At 39.0% G+C, this 27271-nt stretch overlaps 2 protein-coding genes across 7 annotated transcripts in view; both read right to left on the bottom strand.

Annotated features, from left to right (window-relative positions):
• Window positions 1-11525, bottom strand: part of Stacl (SH3 and cysteine-rich domain-containing protein) — a 152043-nt gene extending 140518 nt beyond the window's left edge. For all 6 annotated transcript variants that reach the window (XM_090180018.1, XM_090180019.1, XM_090180020.1 and 3 more), the window contains exon 1: window positions 11083-11525. In XM_090180018.1, coding sequence (XP_090036144.1) covers window positions 11083-11401 — 319 coding nt within the window. In that variant the 5' untranslated portion in view covers window positions 11402-11525. The remainder of the gene's footprint in view (window positions 1-11082) is intronic.
• A 13892-nt stretch (window positions 11526-25417) lies between these two features.
• Window positions 25418-25975, bottom strand: LOC149941118 (uncharacterized). Its single transcript, XM_090179419.1, has one exon. It carries the CDS (start codon window positions 25973-25975, stop codon window positions 25418-25420), a length of 558 nt encoding a protein of 185 aa, XP_090035545.1.
• Between the last annotated feature and the right edge of the window lie 1296 nt (window positions 25976-27271).

Raw genomic sequence — 27271 nt, 5'->3', positions numbered from 1 at the left:
AAGAAAAAACGTTCTTACGACTTTTTAATTTATCTGTAGCAGACGCTAGATCATAGGCGCTACCTCTGAGAAACTAGTGCCGTTACGCCACCTAGACTCGTTTCGGTGGTGCCTTGGGTATTAGCCTAGCTGATTATTATTATTATAGTTCGCAAATCGCTCGTACGGGGTTAGGGGGGCTGGCGGCAGCCCCTAAGATGGCGGCGAAAATTCAAACCCAAACACCTGGCGTTATTTTTCGTTTCAACTTTTTTGGGCCAAAAGCTATTTTTTCAAGACAAAAAAAGGTACGCGTTAGTATATTGAACGTCTTGTTAATCTTTTGATACGGAAATAAGGCCATATTTGGAAAAGCTTGGCCGTTCCCCTTTAAGAACGTTTTTTCTTAATAAACTAAAATGCAAGTATCATTATTTACAAAGTCAAATTTCCAATAACGATGAGGAAAAACTAATAGCGTCTCTTTTAACCGCTATCTATCAAGGTTTCAATGGCGAACCAAAGGGGACGTAGCGATAGTTTTCGGTCGGGAATAGGTGAAAAAATAGACCAGAAAATGATATTACCTCTTTGTAAAAAATCTGCGAATCAAAAAAAAAAACGCAAAATACATCGGTACTAAATTATATACTAATCTAAATGTTCATATAGAACAGTTAAACCATTTAAAACATTCCATAAGTAAATCAATTATTTTTTTTAAATTAGCTGGTGAAACTGAACTGGAAAATTAAGTGTTGATAAATATTCGACCGTTCTACGTTGCATCCCTTCCAAAAAATTTATAATCTTTAATAAAATCCCCCCCCCCTCCGGGTTAGGAGGAGCCACACTCGAAAAATTGTGTATAATATAATTATGTTCGTATTGAAAAAATTTAAACAAAATAAAATTTAATTTTTGGTGATTTAAAAATACCGAAACTATTTTAAACGATATAAAACCAAGGTTGGAACTCTCCAGTTTTAAAACTATTTTAAGATGAACTGGATAAGAGTGTAATTTACGCGGGAAAATTAATTTGCCGAGTATATATGTCTAAAAGTAGAATCTATATGGAATAAATGAGCATTATCCACATAATCTGTACTCGGATTTACTTAGGTACTCTCGAAATATTCCGCATAACCCGGCGTTCTCTTCAAGTAATGTCATCGTACTCCACGAAATCTTCGCTTGATCTTGCCGTACTTCACGTAATCTTAGAGAGCTACACGTATTGTGGCATACTCCGTGTAATTTTAGAGAACTACGCGTACTCTTGGCGTACTCCACGTAATCTTAGAGTATTGCTATTATTCTTGGAATACTTCGTGAATTCTTGACATATTTAACGTAATTTTAGAGTACTGCGCGTATTCTTGACGTACTTTACGTAATATTAGAGTATACTGAGAGTATTCTTGGCGTACAGCCCGTAGTCATGGCGTACTCTAAGTATTCTAAGCGAATTGCGCGTATTCTTGACGTACATCCCGTAGTCATGGCGTACTCCAAGTAATCTTAGAGAGCTGGGCGTATTTCAAGTAATCTAAGAGAGCTGCGCGTATTCTTGGCGTACTCCAAATAATCTAAGAAAGCTGGGCGTTTTTCAAGTAATCTAAGAGAGCTGCGCGTATTCTTGGCGTACTCCAAGTAATCTAAGAAAGCTGGGCGTATTTCAGTAATCTAAGAGAGGAGAGCTGCGCGTATTCTTGGCGTACTCCAAGTAATCTTAGAGAGCTGGGCGTATTTCAAGTAATCTAAGAGAGCTGGGCGTATTTCAAGTAATCTAAGAGAGCTGCGCGTGTACTTGGCGTACAGCCCGTATTCATGGTGTACTCCAAGTAATCTAAGGAAGCTGGGCGTATTTCAAGTAATCTAAGAGAGCTGCGCGTGTTCTTGGCGTACTCCAAGTAATCTAAGAGAACTGCGCGTATTATTGGTGTACTCCCTGATTACGTAACTGGTGTACTGGCAAAACGTAAGTGATCAGCTCCTCGTTCTACTTGGTATTAAATTACCTGCTTTATAAAAAAAATCGATATAAAATAAAAATGAAAGTGGTCGATTGTTTTAGGTTCAAATTACCGAGTGGTAGTGTCAATTTACAATCACTTTAGAAGAAGACCTGACGGGAGGGAGGGCTTAAAGTAGTTGCCCTTGGGCGTTAAAGGTCGTACATAGATAAAATAACTTCGTATATAGATAGAAAACGTCAATGGGGGAAACTGACTCTCACGAGATTGCCCTGACATCTAGTGACTGCGCCAGTTGGATATGTTCTCAAGAGCGTAGAACGTATTGAGAAATTTCAGGTCGGAGTTTTGGGAATAAACGTATTTTGCAAGGTAAATGTCTTCAAATATACCAGAAATAGTGTTTAAAACAAACTTGAAATCTTTACTGAATGCTATTTCTTTAGTGCTATTTTTTAAATTTGCTCTCAGTTCAAGAAAAAGTACTTTTAATACATATAGCTCGCTTAAGCCTTTGCAATTGGCATTGTGTTACACCAAGGTTCTAGTACGTACTTCGAGTAGTGCGAACTTCACCAAATAATATTATTCGGGTGCCGCCACCAGATGTCGGCCAGAATTCTGGCGTCACTTCTACAACATGAAGTTTCCTATCTATATACGAAGTTATGTTATCTATGAGGTCGTACGTCGGCCAGCAGAAGCCCGATTCCCCGATATCGCGTAATCCTACACTCTGAAACGTGTCTATTGGTCGGCGCTTAAGATCTAATGCCAGAGGGGGGGGGAGTGCCTCTTTATTGACGCAACGTTCTAACGCGAAGCTTAAACACACCGAGAAGCGAGCGCTTTTCGTTGTCCATGGCACCCTTTCTCCATATTCCGCATTGAGTGGTATTTCGCGAAGATGCCACGCTGTCAACGGAAGAAGATCGCGAAGCCGAATATTCTGGAATCGTACGTTATTGATATAACGGCGTGATATGAGTAAGGTAAATAAGACTCTTTGTAAATTTCTGCTCGATTAGACGGACAGTTCGTACGGGCGTTGCGTATTAGTTTACACGTCGGTTTTAATTAAATTAAAGGTGTATTGGTGGATTTGGTAAACAACACATTGCTTTAAAAGCGACCCGTTTATAGGCTAAAGTCCGTTAAGCTCTATAAGCGAGACCATTCGTCTCCCGGTGTTCAACGTCACTTGTTTCCCACCTGTCAACTTATTTTTCTAGCGTTTAGTTTCGGCAATTTCAAAGCTAGTCGGATCGATGTGTGGTCTCAAATATGACGGAATTCGCGAATGTATACGAATCTAAAGGTGTAACCTTCATTCAAAATAAAGTTTACGCGTGGAGATTAGGAGCGCCGGGTTTCGAATATTTGTGTAAATAAAGAATTAAGGGTAAGAGGAAGTAGAAAGCGTCAGTGATTTTTCCAGTGAGTGGCGCCTAAATTTAGAAAATCTCGGGCCATTCGGAAGTAAAGAGTGTGATGAGAGATTGACGAAATACAGCCGCGAAAACGAGCCAATGACGCGTGTCGGGGCACCGCTTTATATACTAGGTTCAAACCACCAACGTTTTTCGACGCTTCATTTGGAATCCGGGTAAAATTTCGTCTAAATAATCCGTCTACCGAGAAAACCAGACTAACAACCGTAGACGAGAAATAAGCGAACATAATGGAGCAATTTCGCCAGATCCCGGCTTCCTTATTGATTTCTTTGCCGCTCTTTTTCGAGCGTTGCCTCCTGTTGAACTTTTGCTCGCTAGATCCATTTTGGGCTAGTACTTTTGGGAGGAAAAACTACACTCCTAGTTCCTAAATGATTCGGAAGGGGTACTTCCCGTTAGTTTTCTTTCTACCTAAAAAATTCGCTTTACGGGGGGAGGGGGTAGCGCCTAAATCCAAAAAGGTTTGGAAGCAAATTACAGCGAAACACCTGTTTGAAAGCGATCTCTTCTCGAATAACAGCCTGGCGCGAGGAATACTTATATATTTTCGGCTCCCGGTTAAAATTCCCTAGGCTGATGTTGTCGACTTAGCTCGAATTAGACATCGAGGATTTTGCTATTTGGTGGGTCCGAGAAATGCTCTTAGCATTTTTGTCGTCTCGGTTTTAGCCCTTGTTATTCGACACCGAAACGAGTCAGATTTGGGCCACAATGCTCAACCTTCTGCCTTAAATTCTGCCAAAGTGTCACCTGTCAAAGGCACGCCGAAAGATTTCGGTGGCAAATACACTTCAACCAGAAGTAAATTAATTATTAAAGTTAGTTTCCACTAGCGAGCGTCATCAAGTTATTTTTTTAAGCCCAATTTTCATGCTCGCTGGTAGCGGATAAAAATCGTCAAAATTCGCTTCCGCCACTCGCAAGCGTGAAAATAAAGCTAAAATATCTGTTTGAATCAGATCAACGCGGAAAGTGAAAAAGTGTATAGCGGAAGCGGATTTTGTCGATTTTTACCCGCTACCAGCGAGCATGAAAATGGGGCTTTATAGCGGTATTGTACTTTGGGAAAGCTAATTTTGGACTGAAACAAGAGATAAGTTATGGCTCTTGGGAATTGGTATAGGTGGTTGGTGGAAAAAAATTCGAGAATTCTTAACAACAATTTATTTAAATTCAACAACATTCCCTGCTCTAGCTAATTGGTGTGTTTTGAGGAATCATCCAGCTCTAGATTTATTATAACCCGGCCACCCGAATTAATGGCAATAAAAGTCGCTAGATGACTTGAGTTTAGGGTGGTGCCTTGGGTATTAGCAAAGCTGATTATAATTGATAAGGTTGTTATTAAATTAATTAATTGGTTTGCAGAGTAAATTCACGTTAACGCGTAATTTTAGTTTACATCTTTTGAACAAGCGCGTAAAGATACTTAAATTCGCTTCCATTGGCAGAATTGTTATTTTCTGAAACAAACTGTTTCACACAGATATTTTCCGCTTCTGCTTGGCAAGACCAAGAAACTAGCGTTCAATAGCGAAACCGAATGGGGTTTTAAGCTTGAAGGAGCCCTATTCATCACTTCACATTCGTAGGAGAAAGATTCTGGAAATCAGTAATTACAAATCCGGGAATAAACACGAAAGTCTTTTTCTAAAATCTCAGAACCAGCGAAATATTTCAGAAATAGAACCCCGTATACAAAATTTTTGAAGTGTTCACATTTCTTGGGTGGCCAGGCAAGACCAAAACTAGTATCGGCATAAAGCACGTCCTGCGTGTAACTTTTCAACAAATACACGTCACATCGACTACGGCATAAAAAAAGGTTTGAGGTCGTCCAAGAGCGAACCGAACAAAGGAGATGACAGAGGGCGAAGTAGATAAGGCAGGGACAAGGAAATTAGCGCTCTTTTTACCAATACAAAACAAAGAAATAAAGATATTATTGTTTTGGAAATTCTTCGACAAATATAGCGTGAGTGATAAATTCCTTCTTAGGCTAGTTTAAAGATGACACTATTCTTGATTGTTCGCACCTTTTGCTTTTCAATGACACCCATCATATCTGTGTTGGGGTGTTTATAATATTTGTGGCTGGCTCTCAATCCACGTCCTGCGAAGTTTCTCTACGATGACTCGAAGAAGGGATAGACGCTTTATTGAATAAATAGGGAGGAGGATGCCAGTGGATAAAGCTGCGAGAGAGTTTCGAGGGAAAGACTTTAGAGAGCTTCGAAAAAGCAAACCTATAGACCCCATCCAGTATCCAGAACCACGGGGATCCTAGGATGGTGGCGGGGTACACTGCGAGTGTATGAAATAAAGTCGCAGCTGGCTCTCTTTATTCCCCGCAGCGCTCTCTCTCTCTCCTTCCCCAAAACACTTCTATTACTTCTTTCTCTCTCTGTCTCGGTCTCTAGTTTTCTCCTTTGGAACAAAACCTAATCTTTGTCTTCACACGCCCCGTACGAAATGTATGCTAGTTTACATTTTCTTTCTATACACTGTGGATGGGATGGAATACCCTTGCCGCAACCGAGGCGGGCCTTTGAGCAATGCGAAGAGCGATTGCCTTCTACGAACATTAATATTAACTCGCGCGATACTTAATTAAATTTTAACACGAAATTTTATACCGAGGCGCGAGAACATTTTTTCATTTTGTGAAAAATGAGGTAACGCTTTTTTTAACGCCTACTTCGAAAAAATGGTACGCGCGAAGTGAAGTTTTCATTGGCGCCTATGTTGCCGGATCCATTTTTCGAGAACTTCAAAATTCCGTAGAGAGATGCGGAAAAATAGGAATGTCTGCGTGTTCATGACGCGGAAAAAATGGAAACCGTCCCCGATGATTCCGCAACGTATATCGCAACCACGAGGCGATTTTCGTATTTTTCGGCAGTGAAGACTAGCCTTAAGATACGGACTTGAAATAACACGATGGTAATGGAATCGGGTACGCGTGCAGCCAAAATGAGGCTTATTCTTATTATACAAAAGCTTCTGCATATTTACATTTTTAATATAGTTGAAATATTTACGAAATAGAAGCCCTCAAATACTGAGATATTTCTCTTTCTAAGTTTAGGTGGACATGTTACTCGGAGTAATAGACCTTTCTATAAAATAAGGATTTCGTTCCCATGGTAATATATATACTTAATCATGGATAAAGCGTCAAATTCTGACCCTTGAAATAATGTTGCTCATTCGTCACGAAATACGTAGAAGTTCAGTTCAGTTTACGCTTAAAAACAGGGTTACTCGTCGAATTTATTCTCATGTCCCAGGCTTTTCGTAGTAAAACGTCATCGACACAGCAACATGTTACTTTATAGAACTGCCTATTGTTTTTCGGTGTGTTAAATAAGAGCTTTCTTACACATGTACAATCAACTATTTATTAACGTTAAATAATGCAAAATAACCTTAAGACAATGGAAATATATGGAAATTTATTATAGGAAATTACAAAGATTGATTATATCCTGAGCTATGCGCGTAACATAAATATTTGGGCGGGGACGTTGTCGAGGAAACAATGGTCTATTCCGCTACATTGAAGTGATATATGATTCCGTAGACGTGGGCACCCACAATTAAATAATGGTTTTCGAAATATGAAATCTCCTCAAGCGTACACGACCCGCGGAGAGCAACAGACTTTTCACGTTCGAATTATTTATCAGATTTTTATTATAGAGCGCGGTGATAGAGTTAACTACGGACAGTTACTGGTAATTTAAGCGGACGCCGACTTTACCTCTCCCTCGTCTTTCGCCGAAGCTTCGATATCAGCTTTTCTTTTACTATAGTATTAGAGTCGCGGAAGTTTTAGCTAAAACTCGGAAAGCAATCGGCGTATACTCTGACGCCGCGGTTTCCATAGCGACCCTCTCCACTACAATGATTATTATCGAAGCGCATGCAGTGTCCCCTCGTGGCACTGTTGAAACCCCGAAGGCGCTTCCGCGAACTGTAACGGTGTAATCCCCCAATTTATAGACATAAGCAGCCGAGGCCTACCATTTTCATCCAGCAACGACGCCACTAATAAAACCATCCACGCCCAGAGCTCGAACCATTTCACGAATATTAATTAGAAACGCAATCAAAAATGGTTTCGCCTTTCTTTAGCTCTTTACTACACGCTCCGATACTCTAGGATATGGGCCCACCACGCCTACTAGCTTCTTTGAAAAACGCCGCTCCTACTTTTTGATTAAATTCGCTCTTTCTCGAGTATCGGTTTGATCAATTCCGAAAATTAGTCGGAAAATCCGGGTAAAGGTACGAAAATCCGAGACTCGGAAAATGAAATTATTTTCTCGCTAGTTTTATTGTTTCCCGAAGTTGAGGAAAAAGCTTATACGTACTCGAATACTTTTACGGTCTTAAATTATTTATTCACGCGAATGGTATTACTTACCGGTAGTCGGGGCGTGTTCGCGGTTTATTTCGACATAGTGCAGACTCGAATTTGTAAATATTGATGAAGAAAGGGGCCGTTGTTTTCGCGGGTTTCGTTGCATTTTTACAGATTGACCAATAGAGGGCGGAGCGAAATGTACGTTTCCCGAAGAAAGAAAATGATACAAAACTGAAAAGCCTTTTAAGCGGGGAGGATGTTTACCCGATACGGACTATTGAACTGTAAAAAGATACGTTTCTTGGGAACATTACATAGTCCCTCGTTGTACGGCATTTCGATTTTCGACCACGTTCACCGTGATATTTTAGGATCTTTTACCATTAATTCCAACCATCGATAAAACTTTAGTACAACTATATACGAGGCACTATTTCCCAAATAACAATTCCATTTTATTTACCGCGGTAATAACGTATTTGACGACCAGCGAGTGAACAAACGATTCGAGAGAAGAGAAATATTTGTTCCGGAAATGCTTGGTCGAATATTCCCCGCTGAACTTATGTTAATGACGATACGGCGAGGCGCCTTGAACAACTCCCTCTAAATTCTAATAGTTATTTGTATTCTAAGGTAAGCTAACTGGCATATCGCGCGGATGATAGGGATGATACCCGCTGCTACTCAATTAAAATTAACCTTTTGTACGAATCCACGGAGCTTCATTAACTTGGAAGATCATATTTTCAAAAGCCCTTATTATAGTGGATGGCCTCAATCGCGAATATTCGCTCCAATACAGAGTAATTTGGTAGAAATGTATAGGGCCCCTAGTGCCACCTCGGCACTAGCCTATTAATCTCCAACCCGGCTCGTTAAGCCTTTTTGGTTAATCAGCTTTGTTTCGAAGCTTTCTGCTAATTTTCCGTGGGGTAGCGGCCGTCGAAATTGCTTCCTTAGCCCGATGCTTCTGTTGGAATAGATATGATTATTCAACGGGGCTTATTTGTCAGATATTTTGAAGGTATTTATCAACTGTCGATGTATAATTATATTATTATTTCGTTTTCACGACGGACCTTATCTGCCTTCAACATACTCCGAACCTGCGCGAACACGAACATTCGTGGAACGCGGAATAGAGAATGATTTTGGAGGGTTCAATCTGGTTTCTCTCGAGGAAATTATCACAAATCTGATTGTTTAGATCTCCATAAATGACGTATCGTTATTAAATGTTAGAACAGTATAATCTCTTCCGCTGGGAAAATGAAAGCGCACGCGATCTTTGTCGAACTGTACGGCGACAATTTTTCCTACTTCCTTCCTACCGGCAGTAGTAGAACTCGCTTACAAATGAAGCACCCCTTAATCAAGATCTTAAGTAGTGTAGCGATGTGGACTTTCTTCTCTCCGTAATAATCTTTCGCTAATTAGACCGAGGGATTTCTTTAGTCTGGGAACTGGATTTTAGGTAATTAAAAAAATTAACTCGCGATAGGCTTAAAACAAGATTTACTCAGTCTTATTTTGTCATAGTCTGATAATGTTAATTCCGGCGCGGCGGTTGAAATCATACGGTAAAAACGTTTCTCAGTGTCATAGACTTGAGATTTTAAAGCTTGAAATGTCAAACCATATACTTTTGTGCTGGTAAAACGTTTTTCTCAGTCATAGAATTAATATTTTAAAGGTTGAAGTCTCAAACGTTAAAGTTTTGTACTGGTAAAACGTTTTCCGCTGCCATACACTTGAGATTTTGATGTTGAAATTTCAAACCATATACTTTTGAACTGGTAAAACTTTTCCAGCTGCCGTACACTTGAGATTTTGAGTTTGAAATGTCAATCGATATACTTTTGTACTGGTAAAACGTTTCCTGTTGCCATACACTTGAGATTTTAAAAGTTGAAGTATAAAACTTTATATTTTCTACTGGTAAAACGTCAAAGGCTTGTAATTTTTAGTGGTTAAATCTTAAACTTTGTACGGTTGAAAGTTGAAAAATGTTTGGCTATATATACCTAATAAATTGTAAAATGTGTCTTTCGATCGTTTTCTCTTCGTGTTCTATCCGTGTTTTCTATTTTCTCCGGATCGCACCTCGATTTTTTCTTTACCAAACGTTTCTCGAGAAGCGCGTCTTCGAAATTCGAAAGAAAGTATGTTTGGAATGTGTTTGGCAACTATGGTCTCGTCCGCGAAACTCATCGCGTACTTCGGAGTCGAAGGCGCAAAGGGAACTAAATTCCCTTTTCACTTTCAACCATTACCGCGCGCTTTCTTACTTACTATCAAGTAACATCGAGCCCGACTCGTACCCTCCGGGAATTAAACGTTCCCACTTTTTGATAGGACGAGACGTTTCTCGCTCTTTGGCACAAATCCAAACCGCTATTTTTGTTATTACTTTTGTTATTATTATTATTATCCGTTAGGATCCCCGAAAAATTTGTAAAAGAGCTCGGATAATGAAGAGAAAAGGTAGCGGATCGTAACCTCTAACGGAATAAACCCCGTTTCGTCCGCTGGGTTATAAAGGAGCGGGGGCTCGTAGGTATGGGTGCTATCTACAAAGAACCCTTTGAAGCGATGTAAAATAAAGGGACAGCCAAACTCGCGCCCATTGTAGGGTTAAATTGAACAGGGAAAATCGCTTAACCTTCCGCCTTTATTACTCACGCTAGAACGACGTCCTTTTATATTTCAGCCGAGAAAAAGACTGTCGCTATTATCCGAATAACTCTCCCAGATTCTCCTTGTTTTTCCTTTCAAATGGAAGATAAAAGACGGGTTTTTTTTGTCTACGGAGCATTTAGTCCTAATAGACGCGAAAAAAACTTTAGCCTGTAAAACGTTTATACCTATCTTTCGCGGGGTTTTTTTTGCTCCATTTTACGGCACTGCTATTTTCTATTCACTAACGGTGTATGGAACACGCTCGCTACGGCCAACTCATTTCATACAATACGATGAGAATGGTTTGAGCCCGCGTGTTTTTGAAAATTACGAATTCGCTCACAAATAATTAGTCACTAATCGCTACGGCGTTAAAAGTTATAGGAATCTCTCACCGATGATAAAATATTCAGCTTAGGCGGTCTTAAGTTGAGGCTCAGGTCAAAACTAACTGGAATATGAATAAATACTTTTACTTATGAAACGACTTTAAGATAGTTCCCAACAGCCCCACGATTTCTAATTCAAGCTCACTTTTCGAGACAGGATGTTATCGTTATACGTTATTAAGTCGAATTTAGCTGTCGTGGTTAGCCCGAAAGACATTACGGGTACTCACCGGTTTTGATGAGTTTGAATGTGAGGGAGTTATGGTCCTGCAGGTATTGGTTGATATGCGGTGACCCTAGGTCCCGGAAGTTAAGGTCACCGGCGGCCATGGCGTAGCCTTTAGCCGAAGCTCCCTTGGTTCCTACGGGAGTTAAGGACCTCTTTGCCGCCGATGTTGACGGAGAGGCGCGGGGACTCGAAGAAGCGGCCACGACCGCCGAAGAATGGGGCAAGATCTGGTTGGCAAGGGCACTTGGAGGGTGTTGACGGGGTGCCTGCACCTCCCACAAAGCGTCAACTACACTGTCCGCCGGGTAAACCACAAACATTTCCTGAACGGCCAGACCATCCTCGGGTCCACGCTGCTTCTACTCCCAAATTGGTGTTTTCACGATGCGTCTTTCGCGCTACCACGCGCTCGACTGAACTTTCGTTCTCTTCTGGCGCTCCAAGCTCGCACGCGCCCGACACAGCGCCTCTCTCTCTCTCTCTCTCTTCACAAGGCTTCCCCGCTCTCTCGCCCCCCCATGCGAGCCCCCTCCTGTTCTTTACTTCCAAATCAAAACCGCGCCAAGAGCGGGAGAGCGGAAAAATGGCCTAAAGGAGTGAAATTCTAGCGGCAGGGAGCATGCGTCGACCAACCTGTAACACGCTAAACACGCGACGTGTTCACTGACGTCATATTGCGAGGAAAAGGTACAGTTAAGAAGGGACAATTTCGCTCGTTTCTTAAGAACATTACGAAACCTTAATGGGTTTCCAAATTCGTGACAGTTTTCCGGCATAACCAAACGTTTGCGTTTTTTTTTTTACATTTAACACGAGAAAGGAATAGATGATAATGGAGTCCATCTTTGACCTTTTCCATTGGTAATAAAAGACAAAGGGATTTGAACGCAATTAACCAGTTTGGAAAGGATCTTCGATTCATCTCTCCATTTTCAAACTCCACCCTCTCCGACGCAAACTGACTCTCCCTTTCATAGCCGCACCTGTTGACGAACCCCTTTCATCGATTTCAAAAAGAGAAAAATACTATTTGTCCTCGGAGAATGACCAAACCGCGCTCACGAGAAACTAAATTATGTCGTACATTCGTATTGATTAAGTGGTTCGTTTAAATACGCTTTCCCCGTCAATACGATTTACGCCTCTATCCGAAATTGCGCTCTCCTAGATGTTAACTTCTCTCTGAACTCGGGTGTTGGCGTGTTTTAACACTTCTACAGGCGAAGGTCTAATTTTCACCTACTACTTTAATCGAAATTTTTGACTTCTTTCACAATCGTGATTTAAGTTCGAAAAGTTCAACGACCCAACAAAATAAACATTACGCTAGGAATCGTTTGGCATGTTTATGACGAAATATGAAATATCGTTAAAAGTGGAAAATCACTCCGTTCATATTCGGAATAGGTCTTTCTATAAAGTAACATTGGCTTTCTGGTTTTGATGTTGCTGCTGCGTCACGGGTGACGTATCGATGACGTTTTACTATGAAAAACCCTGGACAAAAGAGTAAATTCGACGAGGCACCCTGTTTTTAGGCATAAACTGAACTGAACTTCTACGTATTTCGCGAGGAATGAGCTACATAAAAACAAGATCAGCAAGCGTAGCTTATTTTATAGAAAAGCCTATGGGGATTGATAAATTGTTCCCCCCCCCCTCCCCTCCTTTCGAACGTCCTACAATGTGCAGACTTAACTGTCCACGTTTAACTTTCTTTCGTGATCATCGCGATGAGGTGTCTCTCTCGGTCGGTTCTTCGATGCGAAATGCTTCCGAAATGGACAGCTCGACCGACCCAGTATTTTCCGTCTCTGGTTAGTAGCACTCTGCACCTGTCGGATCAAGCGGCCGCGTTCCGCTCGTTAAAGCTACTTTTCACACTTCAATTGCTTCGACCTGGAAATTTATAGGCCACAATGAAGGCTTAGACCAAAAGATAGTGGGAAAGTACGAAGTAAAAGAGGAACCAAAGTCACACTATTGGTCTAATGAAGGAAGCGGTGGAGTGTACACTCCTAAAAACGTTGGGTTAAATGATTTTGGTTATTTCATTTTTAACTACTTTTTGAGTCAAAAGTAACCCAAATGTAGTTGAAAATCTTGAAACGCAAAATTTGGGTTAAACACGATTAGGTTGTTTTTAAGATAATATAATAGCAACCCAAAATTGGGTCATACTATCAAATTTAAAGTTCCCACCTGCCAAAGACGATATTAGCATCGGAAATGTGTCCATCGAACTTGTAGTCTTTGGAAGACTGGAAATTAAAAATTTTGCGCCATTCTTGCATCGTTTCCATGACTGCTTGAAAGGATTCTTAATTTTTGATTCTAAAGGTATAGAATATTTTTAATTTAATTTACTATTTATTACGTTGTGTTGATATTTCAGCGGAAGAACGTTATGAGCTCCCTTGTTTAAATTTATTGCAAATTGCCAAGGCCCTACGATATTCTTTCCAGTGTGATAAAATTTATAAACCAAATTAATTGTTAATTTATAACCCAAAATTGAGTCATATATTAACCATATTTTGAGTAACTTATAAATTTAACCCAAAATAGCGTTATGAAAATAACCCGTTTCGGGTGAAAACTAAAACAACCCAATATTTTGTTTGGTTAAATACTGACCCAACAATGGGTACAACCAACAACCCAATTAGGGTCAAAAACAACCCAATATTTTTAAGAGTGTATCTTATTATTAAAGTGTATTTTCAGAATTAGGGTTATAGAACAGTTCCGCGAATGGTTGAAATCATTTTCAACTCCGAATTTTGACATTAAATAAGCGAGAACACTAATTGTGGTGGGAAATTTTGGGTAGTCTTTGCTCACAGTGGGAGAACTATAGTGTTACTAAAACACCTACTGAAAAAGATTTTGGGGCTAATTAATTCGAGCGCGAATTAATAAAAGAGTAAAGTTCGATTAGAAACGTTAGAAAGCTCAGTTAATTTAATACTAAATTTAAATAAGAACAAAAAACTGATACATTAAAGCGACAATTATGAAAGATGAAAAACCAAAATCCAACTTTGTTCGTCTACCTGAATGGGTCCCGAGGAAAGGATGGAGAAGCTTCCCGAACGCGGAAAGGAAAATTTGTTAATGCCCTCGAGTTCGAAGAGCACGGAGGTTTTTGGGGTTAGAGGTTTTTACTGCCCTTTTGTCCAGGTCATAACGTGATTTTTAATAACCGCGAGAGAGTGGAGAAGATAGAGCTGAACCATGTTGAGGAAATGGGCTAGTTGGAAGTCAGCATACCAACGAAGTGACTCTTACGCGAGGGGCTAACCAGTAAGAATTTGCCTGTACACCGATTACGTAATCAATAATAAGTACAGATGAGTACACATGATTACGCAATGAGTACAGATGATTACGATGAGTACTGAATGATTACGATGAGTACAGAATGATTACGATGAGTACAGAATGATTACGATGAGTACAGAATGATAACGATGAGTACAGAATGATAACGATGAGTACTCAGGCAACCCAAAAATTGTTAAAGATGAGTAATTGAGTGCGGGATAATTAAAATGAATACGCGTGATTACAGATGATTACGCGCTATTACAAATTATTACACGTGATTACAGATGAGTACGAAGATTACAAATGATTACGGCATTACGAATGAGTAGAAAAAATTACAGAAGATTACGTAATCATTACAGTTAGGGTGTACACCGATTACGGGAAGTGGGTAGCCCCTCGCTCTTACGAGTAAAGCTCCCAGTGGACAAAAGCCAGCAAAAACCCCAAATATATAGGTGGATTTATATTATACTTGTTTCGCAAAAAAGAGAAACACAAAGAATTTTCAAATACAAACATTAAACAAATACTATTAAAATTCCAGGTATAAATTTGTAATTGATTAGGAAAAAGAGTCATTTACAGTTAAATTACCGACAAGGCTACTAAAAATACATGGTAATAAAGATGAACGAAAATATATTGTAAAAAAATCATTTTACCCTAATTGCGTTTGATAGGCATAGATTCAATAGCGGATAATGGGCAAATAGAGACAAATAGTCCTATATAGGGAAATGGGCAATTTAGAAATATGGGCTAGGTAAATACATAAAGATGGGAAAATAAAGAAAAACGGCCAATAGAGAAAGATGGGTAAATAGAGAAAGATATTCAAATAGACTAAGATGCAAACACGCATGTAGTTGATATCGAATACTAGCTGATATCGGATTCTAGCTGATAATGGATGCTAGCTAGACGGTAAGAAAATAGGCAGGTAAGCAGATAGAGGCGGATCGTAGCAATCTTGATGATAAAAGATGTAAAGACAGCTATTACATAACTGATATTAAATATTAAGTTTATGAAGGTATTGTAACAATTTTTCCTAAGACACCAGGACGACTACTATACCCTGGTGGGCCTACTATCTATGCCAATTGCTATCATTACGGACTACCACTATGGTGACTACTACTATTACTACTAACTACGACTTATTTCTACTGTAAATCAGGTGGAGTGAATAAAACCTAGGTTTCCATGTTTGAGTTCTACGTTTATTTAAAAATCAGGACCCTCTAATAACCCCGACACTATAAAACAATATTTGAATAATAACCCCGACACTTATACAACATAAAACAACAACCCACAAAATAGACATGCACACGCGCTACTATAACAGAATGAATATGCTACGACTAAATTAAATAATTAAATGAGATAAAGCCAGATTGGATGCCAGAGTAGATTACTACTAAGAGTCAATAACATTACTATTTTACTATTTTAAAATATGATGCCATTTGCCACCCTTATAGTTTAAGTACTTATCGTTTATTCCGCACATGACTCACGACACACGTCTCGGTGAAGAAGGATGAACGTAGAGTTGATGAATAGTTGATTGGCGCCAAAGAGGAAGAATTAGAGGTGAGATGAGTGGTTCCGTGTTGGCATGGTGAAGATTTCGATGAGGTACCGGTACGATTGCTATGTTTTTTTATTTCAACTTTAAAGTTAATTTTTAGGCAGCATTAGAATCAACTACTGAGCCGGTCATCGGCTAAGTTCTTCTTTATTTTCTCGAAAAGTTCCTCGTTTTAACCAAGAGTTCAATCCCGGTACTTTCCGTCGCCCCAATGAGTGACCAGGGGTGTAGTTAATCCGCCCAATGGTAAAATATCAGTTTAATTGGGTTTACCCCAAAATGGGGGCCCTAAAAGCTATATATCACTGTCAGGGTGGCAAGATCCCAAAATGGGTTTATGACATTTTTTACGAATGGGGTTTAGCAGAGATGGCATCTATAAATCTGACTTCTGGCTATTAACTATACTCTGGCATCCCTAAATTGGCTTTTCCCAATACCACGTACATAAATCACACACGCGTAAAAATACCGAATGACAGAAATACAACAAAAATAGCGGCGCTTCAAACAAAACTCAAACGTGGGAACGTGGAAATAAGGGTTTAAAAATGGGTCAGAGTGCAGCCTGCTGGGACTTAGGGACCTATTAACCTCCCCGTCCGATTCTGGGACAATAGCTATTTTCTACGGCGAAACAAGGAAAAGGTTTAATTTCCAACTATGTGGCTATTTTAGGCCTAAATTGTAAGATTGATATTGAAAATTGCGCTACTATTCAAATTCAATATAAAAATTCGTTACAGTATTTGCTAAAACATGGCTTTAAAAAATTGATACGCAAACAGGTGCAGTTATAGCAATAATTAGGTAGCAGTCACTGCAGTCAAATAGGGAGATAGTGGCGGATATAGACTAATGTGTAAATAGAGGAAGGTAAAGCGCATAGATGAAAATAGTGTCCAGGGCCGCCGAGAGCGAGCCTGGGCCAATAATTTCAGGCCCCAAGTGTGCCGTTATTACTGGAGTTAACAATCAGTTTTTCTTGAAAAGGGTGCAAATTTGTCCCTCCCCCAGGATATACTGGCCCCGGTAATTTCAACGGGTTTCCCCGTTTCCCCATAGACATAATAAAGAAATAGACAACTTACGCGGAGTTTGATCTGCCAAAATATACGGGAGCGATAACTAGCAGGCAACCGGCAGTTGTTCCGTATTCCTGGGGTACTACGTGTAAAGCGCCACTTAAGCTGGGTGGCGTTTTAGGCTAGGCGCCCACTGGCTCTCCGTTTCGTATCCGTCCGGCCTTCCACGAGGCATTGCCTCCATTACGAAGCAAAGGCTTGTGAAAGGTAGGATGGAGACGTTATGAAGAGCAGTGAGCGCCTGGCCTTACACGTAGTACCTAACGCTTAATAATATTTATCAGGTTTAAAATCAGACGCAAAAACTTAAGCGGTGAATTTGAAAAACGGGTAGTACGTTTATGTTAGCTAACATGTTGTATAATTAAATACCCAAGTTTTTGTGATTTTTTTATTAAAAACGAAGTAGTAAAAGTGTTTTCTACTGAAAATCTGTTGTTATTTCGTAAATATGGTTAATATTTGTGCATTGCAATAACTTTTCAACAAGTAAAAAAATACCGGAAAAGGTTTCATTCCATAAGTGGGATTAAATTATAATATTATTTAGATAAATATTAATTCTTGTTTAAAATCTTTATTTAAATATAGGGTTCCCTTATCTGAACCTACAATACTTTCTCAATGGATAATTGCTGTAAATCGCGACAATTGGACACCTTCAAATCATTATTAAATTTGTAATGATCACTTTTTAGAACGGGATGTACAAATTGTAAATGGCAAAAGGTGGCTCACGCCAAAAGCCATTTCTACTCCCGTTTTGTTTCAATAGAATTAAAACAAGTAAAAATAGTCTAAATTATTTTTTGTAAAAAAATTACATCCCCTTGAAAGTGAAATAGAAAAAACCGGTGATGCTAACCTCTCACCTTTAAATTTTGACCAACGATCATTTCGTGTAGGTTTAATTATGTTATTATAATTTGAGCGATATCTCCTTGGTTTTTAGCCAATTTTGTTAAGTTGTTATGAAGAGATATTCCTCTCTCTATAAAAAAAATTTAGTTTAAGAACTAGAACTTGCTGTATTACGAAATATTGTTGGCATGGACATCTTCCCAGATCTCCACGATCATGTTTGATGCTGAAGTTGGAATCGAACATCATCGCATCAGTTTGATTAAGAAAGTTATTAATTTATATTGCAAGCTCAGACTCCACAAATTAGCGAAGGACCAAAATCTAGAAAAGAAGGGTCAAGCCATCAGACTTAAATTGTCAAAAGCTCATTTTATTTCAAGGAAAATAGGTACGTACCTTTTGAAGAATCATCCATTTCATCAAAATTCCATTTACTTTTGTTTACAATTTAGAATCTCAGAATATTCCCATAACAAGCCAAAACCACAACACCTGTATAGTACTTAAGCCTTTGACAAAATATCATTTCGTCAATTAGATTTTTTTATTTTCAATTAAAAGATCATCTGCTGCTTTTTATTTGGGTTTTGAAAGAATTAATTGACTTATTTACAAATTATAAATTAAAATTAAATTATCACAGCCGAAATATTCGCGAATCACGTCAGAGTACCTAAAAGATTACAAACACGAGCACTTGATGATTTTTATTTTCTCACCTAATCGACAGGCGTCGCTTAAACGTAGTACCACCGGAATAGGGAACAACTACCGGTTGTCTGCTTGGCGTCGCCTCCGTATTAACCACCCGGAGAATCTTTGATCTTTATTATGTCTATGGGTTTCCCCTTATTTCATCCGGTCTGAAAGCTGGGGCATAGAGGTGGATCCTGTCAGATTGATAAAACTTACATTTTTATAAGTTTCTTTTTACCAAGAAATACTTCCGCGCAAGTTTCCATACCAGAGTGCCTGAGAAAAATCATATCACCTCGGCCAGGAATTGAACTTACAACCTACCTGATAAACGCGACCTTGAAAGTCCATGTTCCGCAGCTCTTTTTCCAAGGTTATTGATCCCTCTGATGACGTCCTAGTGTGACTGGTGATGCCTATTTTATTGGCGTCATAGTTGATATCTATTGATGATGTTCGTTGAATACCTTGTTTGACACTTTCTTCGTTGGGCCTTGATAACGTGATACTTAAGATTAATGTAAACGCTAAAATGTACAGTTGTAGCGTACAGTTGAGATACATCTGGATATCAAACAAATTGTAAAGATAATGTTTTATTATCGTTTCTCTATGAAAACATGCCGTACCTTGGTTCTTTCCACCTAGGGCTTCCAAATTATCATAAATCAGATGATATCAGATTATCCGCATTTACGTTCAGATATTATAAGATACGGTCGAACTACAAACCAAATAGTTTAAACACGAAACTAATCTGAATTCACTGTAAACCGAAAGACAGGCGGTTACAAGATTTCAGATACTTCGCAGTTATCGAATTTACATATCACCCGGTTGTTTCTTTTCGAAATTTTAATAACTATTTATTTTGATTTGCTTTCCACAATATTATATATGGAAACGTATATTTCAGATATCTGTTCGGATTACTGAATCCGATTAGCAGAATTATAGCAGATCAAATCAGATCGGTTATTTGGGATTATGAATCAGATGGCTGGCTGAGAGGAATTGTTTTCAGATATCTGAGAATTAAGATCTGAATAACTGATCTACCACGATGCTCAAGTTATAAATAAAGACTAAAATGTACGGAATACTGTCTTTAACCCAAAATATGAATTACGTTTAATTTTCCAAATTAACGTTACTCGGGTCTAGGACATTTTGATAGTGGTACTTTCGGTGTGGACCTTTTGCTACTGGACGATTAGGCGCTGTGGTGGCGAATCTTTTAAGTGAAATAAATGAGAGAATAATTCTCTGAAACAATACGTGGAAGTATTTTCACCATCATTTGGTTTCTCTATTTTCATTGGCACAAAGATCTCTTCTTGCTGTAATACCTTAAGGGATTTCCAAATGATTGGATGCGGAGATTAAACGATTTTAAATTAACCCTTCTGCATAGAAAAGAATGGGTAGGATACCCATAGGAAATGAATTAGAAACAAACTGGATTACTGCACGCTAATGATCGTCTCTAAATGTAAAAAGAAGACTGCAAGGATAGATTGCCAAAATATGTCCGGCAATTTTTGTCTTAACAATTCTTGAAAATATTTCAGGGGAGCGGCTAATAACGACGAATTTTATAAAAAATGAAAACTATAGAAAACTGGAAATTAAATGCATCAAATGGTTTATTTATCACATAATTATTTGGGAGAGAAACGTCCACCCCAGCGAAAGCGCCGGTTTCGAAATATATAATTAAATATAATAAATAGCTTATAGCGGTAACTAGGGAGATTGATTTGAAGCTAAATCTGTCGATGAAACCATTCACGACTTCAGATCAATGTTTTCAATCGGGCGGTAAAATAACTTGGCTTTCATGTTTAAATGTTTCTTTTGCGCCACTGTCACTTATTTTTACAACTCAAGGAGCGCGTGATAGTGTCGCGAGGAATTTCCAGCGCGCGTGCAAATCGTTCGCCCTAAAGCTTGTTTTCCACTAGCGCGCGTCATAATGTTATTTTCTTTACGCGCGTAAAAACGTTTGAACGTTTCAAAGCTGAGAAACGCGTCGTTGCGCGCGCCAGTGGAAAACAAGCTTAAGATTATACTACGGGGGGAGGGGGCGCAGTCTCCCGACTTTAATAAAGTAGAAAAATATTATCAAGGTTTTACATATTTTGGAGTCGTAGCCCTTTAACCTGCCGCTTTCGGTTTTTCCTTAATATAGTACCGTTGTTTTCGTTTTAATTCGATACTGCTGTTTTTCCTGGCATTGCTGTCCTCTTTGAATTCTTTTTTTAACGTTTCCTAGTTCGTAAGCCATTACTCTTCTTCTGGATTAATCTTGTATTTAAGATTTAAATCGCATTTTAATTACGTAACAAAGCGTATCTTTACTTCAATTTCTAAGGTGAAATCTTGTTTTCATTTCGTCTTGAGAAAACACTGAATAGTAAAGCCAGTGAAATGTTCTTCGCAGATCTACCAGCCATGGTTGATACAAGATTGCAGAAATTAACGAGTATTTTAAATTTGTAGATGAAAGAGTACCATTATCGGTTTAAGGCATCGATTTACTCGTTTGACCATAGACACCCACTTTCCACTTCTTTTAAACAAACTAAACGTTTTGCGCACCTGCTGGATTTATTGATTGATTGATCCACATTTAAGCATCAAACCTAAAGCGGCATCTTCACTATAATTTACAGTAGGTCTAACATAAATTATTTCAAATTAATCGTTGAATATAATACTTCAGGAAATTTTAATAGAAAATAACTAACGTTTCCCCATGTTAATTTTTCAGATCAAGTGAGAATTAAACAAAATTAGTACTGAGACGTAAGACGTTAATTTACAATACTTTAGAATTTATTTAAAAATTTAATATTTGGAGACACTTCTCCGTTAAATTTCGTTGAAATCTGTAAAACCCATTTTTCACCACTAGGTGCTAGATCAATAATGTTAAGGATAAAGTTGTGGAGAATCATCGAAAACTTAAGAATATCGTTGGTCCGATGAAAAAAGGACAATTTTTAACTATAAAAAACGACTAGAAAAACTGACAAGCTGTTCAAGCTAAAATAAACTTTCAATTGCACACTTTTACTATAGGAACGACTTAATCATTCATTTAATTCTCCTTTTTGGACTAAGATTTTTATTTTACCAAACGGTTGTGAAATTGGAGTTTCAGTGGTATGGTTTGGTAATGTACAACATAGGCTCCGTGTTTTGGCTTAGCGTTAATTTAACCTCTGCTTGCTTATTTTTATGCATAAGCAAATCCAAATATTACTGGAATTTTTTGAAAGTCTCTCATGGAAATAGCTTTATGGCTTTTATGGCTTATATTTCATGGCTTGACACTTGACTTTGCGACTATACCCTAATTATTCCCTAACCCACCAAAATACAATGATGCCCCAAAAATATTCCCCACTAAAAAGTTTGAAACAAGGTCACATATTCTATTAAACAATAAACGAAATATCTCTAAAATAGCAATCCAGGTCTTTTTACGACCTTTTAACGACTTAACCATCGGCACGGTACTTTCAAGATAAGAACACAAAGTGCTAAAATAAAAAATGGAGGAGTGTTGAAGTTTTTCCAACATCAGCAGCAAGCGTGGACGAATGAGATGACAAGAACCAGACGTATTAGAACTAAGAGATACAAACATTAAAGTTTACAATTGAGAACTGAACCAATAATAAGGGTATTCCGAGGGTTTATATACATATTATTAAAAAAACAAAGCTGCGTGCGATAATACAACGGTGAATAATGAAGGTACATAGTCCGTCATCGGGTTTCTTCAATAAAGACGAGTCCCGAACTGAACCTCCACTTTGTTACAGGGTGTCACGATTAAAAATTTTATCATTTTAAATCTTTGTACAGCCAAAGCTACAGATTTAATTTCAATCTATATTAATCGTGATTTAATCATACGGGGGTGTCCTTATAATCATTGGAGTGAGTAAGTCGATGCCTTGAAACGATAATGATACTCTTTTATCTACAAATTTAAAATACTCGTTAATTTCTGCAATCTTGTATCAACCATGGCTGGTAGATCCGCGAAGAACATTTCACTGGCTTTACTATTCAGTGTTTTCTCAAGACGAAATGAAAACAAGATTTCACCTTCGAATTTGAAGTAAAGATACGCTTTGTTACGTAATTAAAATGCGATTTAATTCTTAAATACAAGATTATCCCAGAAGATGTGGAAGAACCATTATTTGTTAGAGCTACAAACTGCAAACAAATTGAAGTCCATCACGCCAAAGTCACCGATCAAACAGGGAGACATTGTACTATTACAAGGCGACAACCAACAACGTCAACTTTGGAGGATAGCAAGAATAGTAGATGTCTTTGAAGGTCGAGACGGAAGAATATTTCTGAAAACTTGGGTAGCATATTTAGAGTTGGACGATGACTTACCCACAGATATCGCGAAGGAATGGAAAAACTGGTATACGGATCTCGCAGATCTGCGATTGTTTTCTATTCCACGTCTCGCTTTTCCAATTAAAATTGAAGACTCAATCTTAAATCAATAACTTCACGGCTTTTGCGACGCGAGTGAACTAGCATACAGCGCCGTCATTTACCTTCGAACACAATTTGAAAGTGGAGAAATTACAAGTCGCTTACTCTCATCAAAATCCAGAGTAGCGCCATATGAGAAAAAAATTGACCCTCTCACGGTTGGAACTCATGGGTGCCCTGATTGGTGGACGTTTAACAAGTCGGATCAGTCAAAGTGTCAATATACTTAAGACCAACATCTTCTTGTGGTCTGACTCTCGCATCACCAACGAATGGACTCGACGTGAACATCCGAGAGAATTGCTCCCATTCGTAGCAAATTGAGTTGATGAGATTCAACGTTTAACACAGCCTTCGCCTTGGTACCACTGTCCAGGCAAAGAAAACCCAGCTGACTTACCAGCCCGCGGAAAATCGTTGCGCGAATTAAATTACGGTCCAAGCTGGCTTTTCTTGGAAGACGGCGATATGTCACGCGAATGAACCAAACGAATCGTTTTAAACTTATCAAACTACAGTTCAATATACACGGTTTATCGCATTACAGCGCTGGTAATGAGATTTATCAAACTCAGTAGAAGGCTCATCAAACAGCCAAATTCTACTATAACTACAGATGAATTAGAAGAGGCAAAAATAACTTGGATACGACAAGTTCAAAGAGAAGCGTTCCAGTCCGAAGAAACTGACTTGAAATTCAGAAGAGAAATTTCTACAACTTCCGTAATAAAACAACTTCACCCATTCCTCGACGAGAACGGTTTATTAAGAGTGGGTGGACGTTTACAAGAAGCCAACTTGACTTTTAATGTAAAGCATCCAATTATATTACCGAATAATCACCGATTTTCTGAGCTCGTAGTAGACGACGACCATTTTAAAGTCTGCCATATGGGCGTGATTAGTACGTTAGCAAAACTTAGAGAAACTTATTGGATTATAAAAGCCAGACAATTGGTCAAAAAGCGAATAAATGTGTGCTTGATCTGTAGAAAATGGCGAGTTAAACATTCAGAAGAAATGACGGCCCGTTGCCTAGAGACAGAATTTCCGAGACGCTTCCATTCCAAGTAACAGGTCTAGATTTTGCAGCACCGATCTACGTAAGAGATGAAAACAACAAAGCGAAGAAGTCGTACATCTGTTTGTTTACGTGTGCCGTTACAAGAACGGTCTACTTGGAACTTGTAACAGATATGAGCACAGAATATTTTTTATTGGCTCTAAGACGATTTATCTCTAGACGAGATTTTTGCGCAACAATTTATTCTGATAACGCAAAGAGTTTTCTACGAGCCGATAGAGACTTGACCGCTATTTGGAATAGCGTAAAAACTGAAGAAGTGTTGAATTACTTCGGTCGAACCGGTATCAAATGGAAATTTATAGTCGAAAGGGCCCCATGATTTGGCGGCTTTTATAAGAGAATCGTAAAAACTATTAAAACAACTCTAAAGAAAAATCTGAAGAATGCATTCTTGAAATTTGAAGAAATGAACACCGTTCTTTGTGAAGTAGAAGCAGTTATAAACTCTTGACCATTAACTTATCAAAGCGACGTAGCAGGAGAACCTGAAGCTTTGACCCCAGCACATTTTCTTAGCGGAAAGAGGTTACCCGCTTTACCACCAAACGGAAAACTTGAACAATCACAGCTGGCTTCCAGAAAACCAGCAATATCTAGATGGAACTACCAACCGCACCTTCTAAACCAAATATGGATAATGTGGAAGAACCATTATTTGTTAGAGCAACAAACTACCCACAAATTGAGAATTTTATTTAATTAATTGGAAAAGCGAGACGTGGAATAGAAAACAATCGCAGATCTGCGAGTTCCGTATACCAGTTTTTCCATTCCTTCGCGATATCTGTGGGTAAGTCATCGTCCCAATCTAAATTTGCTACCCAAGTTTTCTTAAATATTATTTTGGCTTGAATTGTGTATGGAGTTATAAAGCCAATTGGATCGAAAATTCTAGCTGAAAACTTGAGAACACTTCGTTTGGTGTTAGAAATGTCCCACATTTGTTGAATTAAAGAATCCACTTCATACCGAAAGTTATCTGTTGTTGGTTTCCATGTCATTCCCAAAACCTTCGTCGAGTAAATTGAGCTTAACAACGGAAGAGTTTTTTCGTTTAACTCCAATGAATGCGAGTCTCCCTCTGTAAAACCTTCGTGTATAAATTTCGCTCTCAAACTAGCGGAATTTGTTTCCCATTTTCTCAAATGGACTTTACTTCCCTGGCCCTTTTATAGGCAGAATCTTCATTTTTGGAACCAGATATTAAGTCTTCCACATATAAGTCCTCTGATAGAATTTGACATGTTTGTGGATAAGTATCCTGATATTTCTCTACGTGATGTTTGATTGTAGCTGACAATAGAAATGGGCTGGAAGTGACTCCAAAAGGTACTCTATTAAACCGAAATTTGGCTATATTTTGTGACGCTTCCATCTTTGATAGATATTCTAACCACAGAAATCTTATTGCGTTTCTATTTTCTTTAGCTATACGAATTTGAAGAAACGCTTGTTCTATGTCTGCTACTAGCGCTACGGGTTTCATCCGAAATCTTAAAAGTACGACAAATACGTCCGGGTTTAAATTAGGTCCCGCAAGAAGATTGTCATTTAGAGACTTTTCATTTCGTTCGTGCGAGGACGCGTCAAAGACAATTCTAACTTTAGTTGTCGAGCGATCTTCCTTTATAACAGGACTGTGTGGAAGGTAGTAGACCAATGTTCCTTCATTTTCATGTTCAGGGGTTACACGCTGCATTATTCCTCTATCTTCGTAATCCTTGTACTTCAATTAAGAATAAAGCCATATCCCGCGAGAACCTTCTGTTAAGACTCAAAAATCGATTCAAAGCCGTTTTGTAATTATCCGACAAATTCGGATTTTCACTGACGAAAGGAAGGTTAACTTCATATCTTCCATCACCGAACTGTACTGAATCTTTAAACATTTTAATAGCAGTTACGTCGGCTTGAGATTTCGCTGTGGGCTCATTTTGCAAAATACGTAGCGATTCCGTGTCGTATATGACCTGTTCATGAGTTATAATTTTCATAGCCAAAACTGGTCTCGGCAATCCGTTTTCAGTGACACAATTAGAAGAGGTTATCCGCGAAGGACCCTGTACTACCCCTCCAAATATAGTCTTCATAGCTACTAGCGATGGAGTTAATCTAACGATATCAATGTTGACAATTTGCCAATAGTATTCAGCTCCTATTAGGATATCTATGGCCTCTTTTCCGTTGTAGCTGTGGCTGCAATCATCGGCTAATTTTAGTCTTTTATATTTAAGATGTTCTTTAATGTCGTCATTGGGAACTGAGATCAAGGCTGTACTTATTCGTGGTGTTTCTAGAGCCTGAATCGTTATACGCTTATCATCTACGACGCTGTTAAGTTCCGATTCTACTCTTCTAAAAGTCGTGACGCTCGGGTTTGAAGAACCGAAAGTGCAAACCTTTAAGGTCTCTTCGCCAATCAATTTTAAACCTAATTCTCGAGAAACATTCGATGACACGAATGTCCTTTGACTTCCTCCGTCCAGCAAACACCTGGCGACTGTCTTCGTGGCAAATGGCCCTTAATGGGTCAGGGTGTGCAATAACTGGTGGCTTTACCGGGGAGTCGGGGTCCGGCTCTTGTAACCCATACGGGCGGTGGCGCACTGGGAGATGTTAGCTCTGGTCAAATGGTCCTATCTCCACCTCCGACTTCGGTCAGGTAGGGGCTGGAAACTGGGTTTCGGCCCAGGCTAACGGAGAGGGTCCGTGCAAACTGGCCGCCTCGGCGGATTGGGTAGCCTGCTGTGGGGCTGCGGTCCTCCGTATGAGGGTACGGCGGTCCTGTTTCCTGGCCTTTTGGACTCCCACCGGGATCTCCGGTGCCAGCTGTGCCGGGTTATGTGGACTGCTGTGTGCTCGCCGTTCCCCTTTAGGAGCTCTAAGCTTTCTAAGCCTTCCTTTACGTATTCCACAAATTCTTTGACTTTCCATTTTCCCTTTGATTGTAGAGTTTTATTGAAGGCAAGCGCTATCTCTTGTGGAATTAATCTTA

The sequence above is a fragment of the Leiobunum rupestre genome, chromosome 6, assembly GCF_980474605.1.
Source record: "Leiobunum rupestre chromosome 6, qqLeiRupe1.1.hap1, whole genome shotgun sequence".
NCBI lineage: Eukaryota > Metazoa > Arthropoda > Arachnida > Opiliones > Sclerosomatidae > Leiobunum > Leiobunum rupestre.
This window is presented reverse-complemented; position numbering and strand designations above follow the sequence as displayed.

Excerpts from the sequence above, each read along its gene's own strand:
- LOC149941118 (XM_090179419.1), bottom strand. The coding sequence starts at position 25,975 with ATGCAGCGTGTAACCCCTGAACATGAAAATGAAGGAACATTGGTCTAC.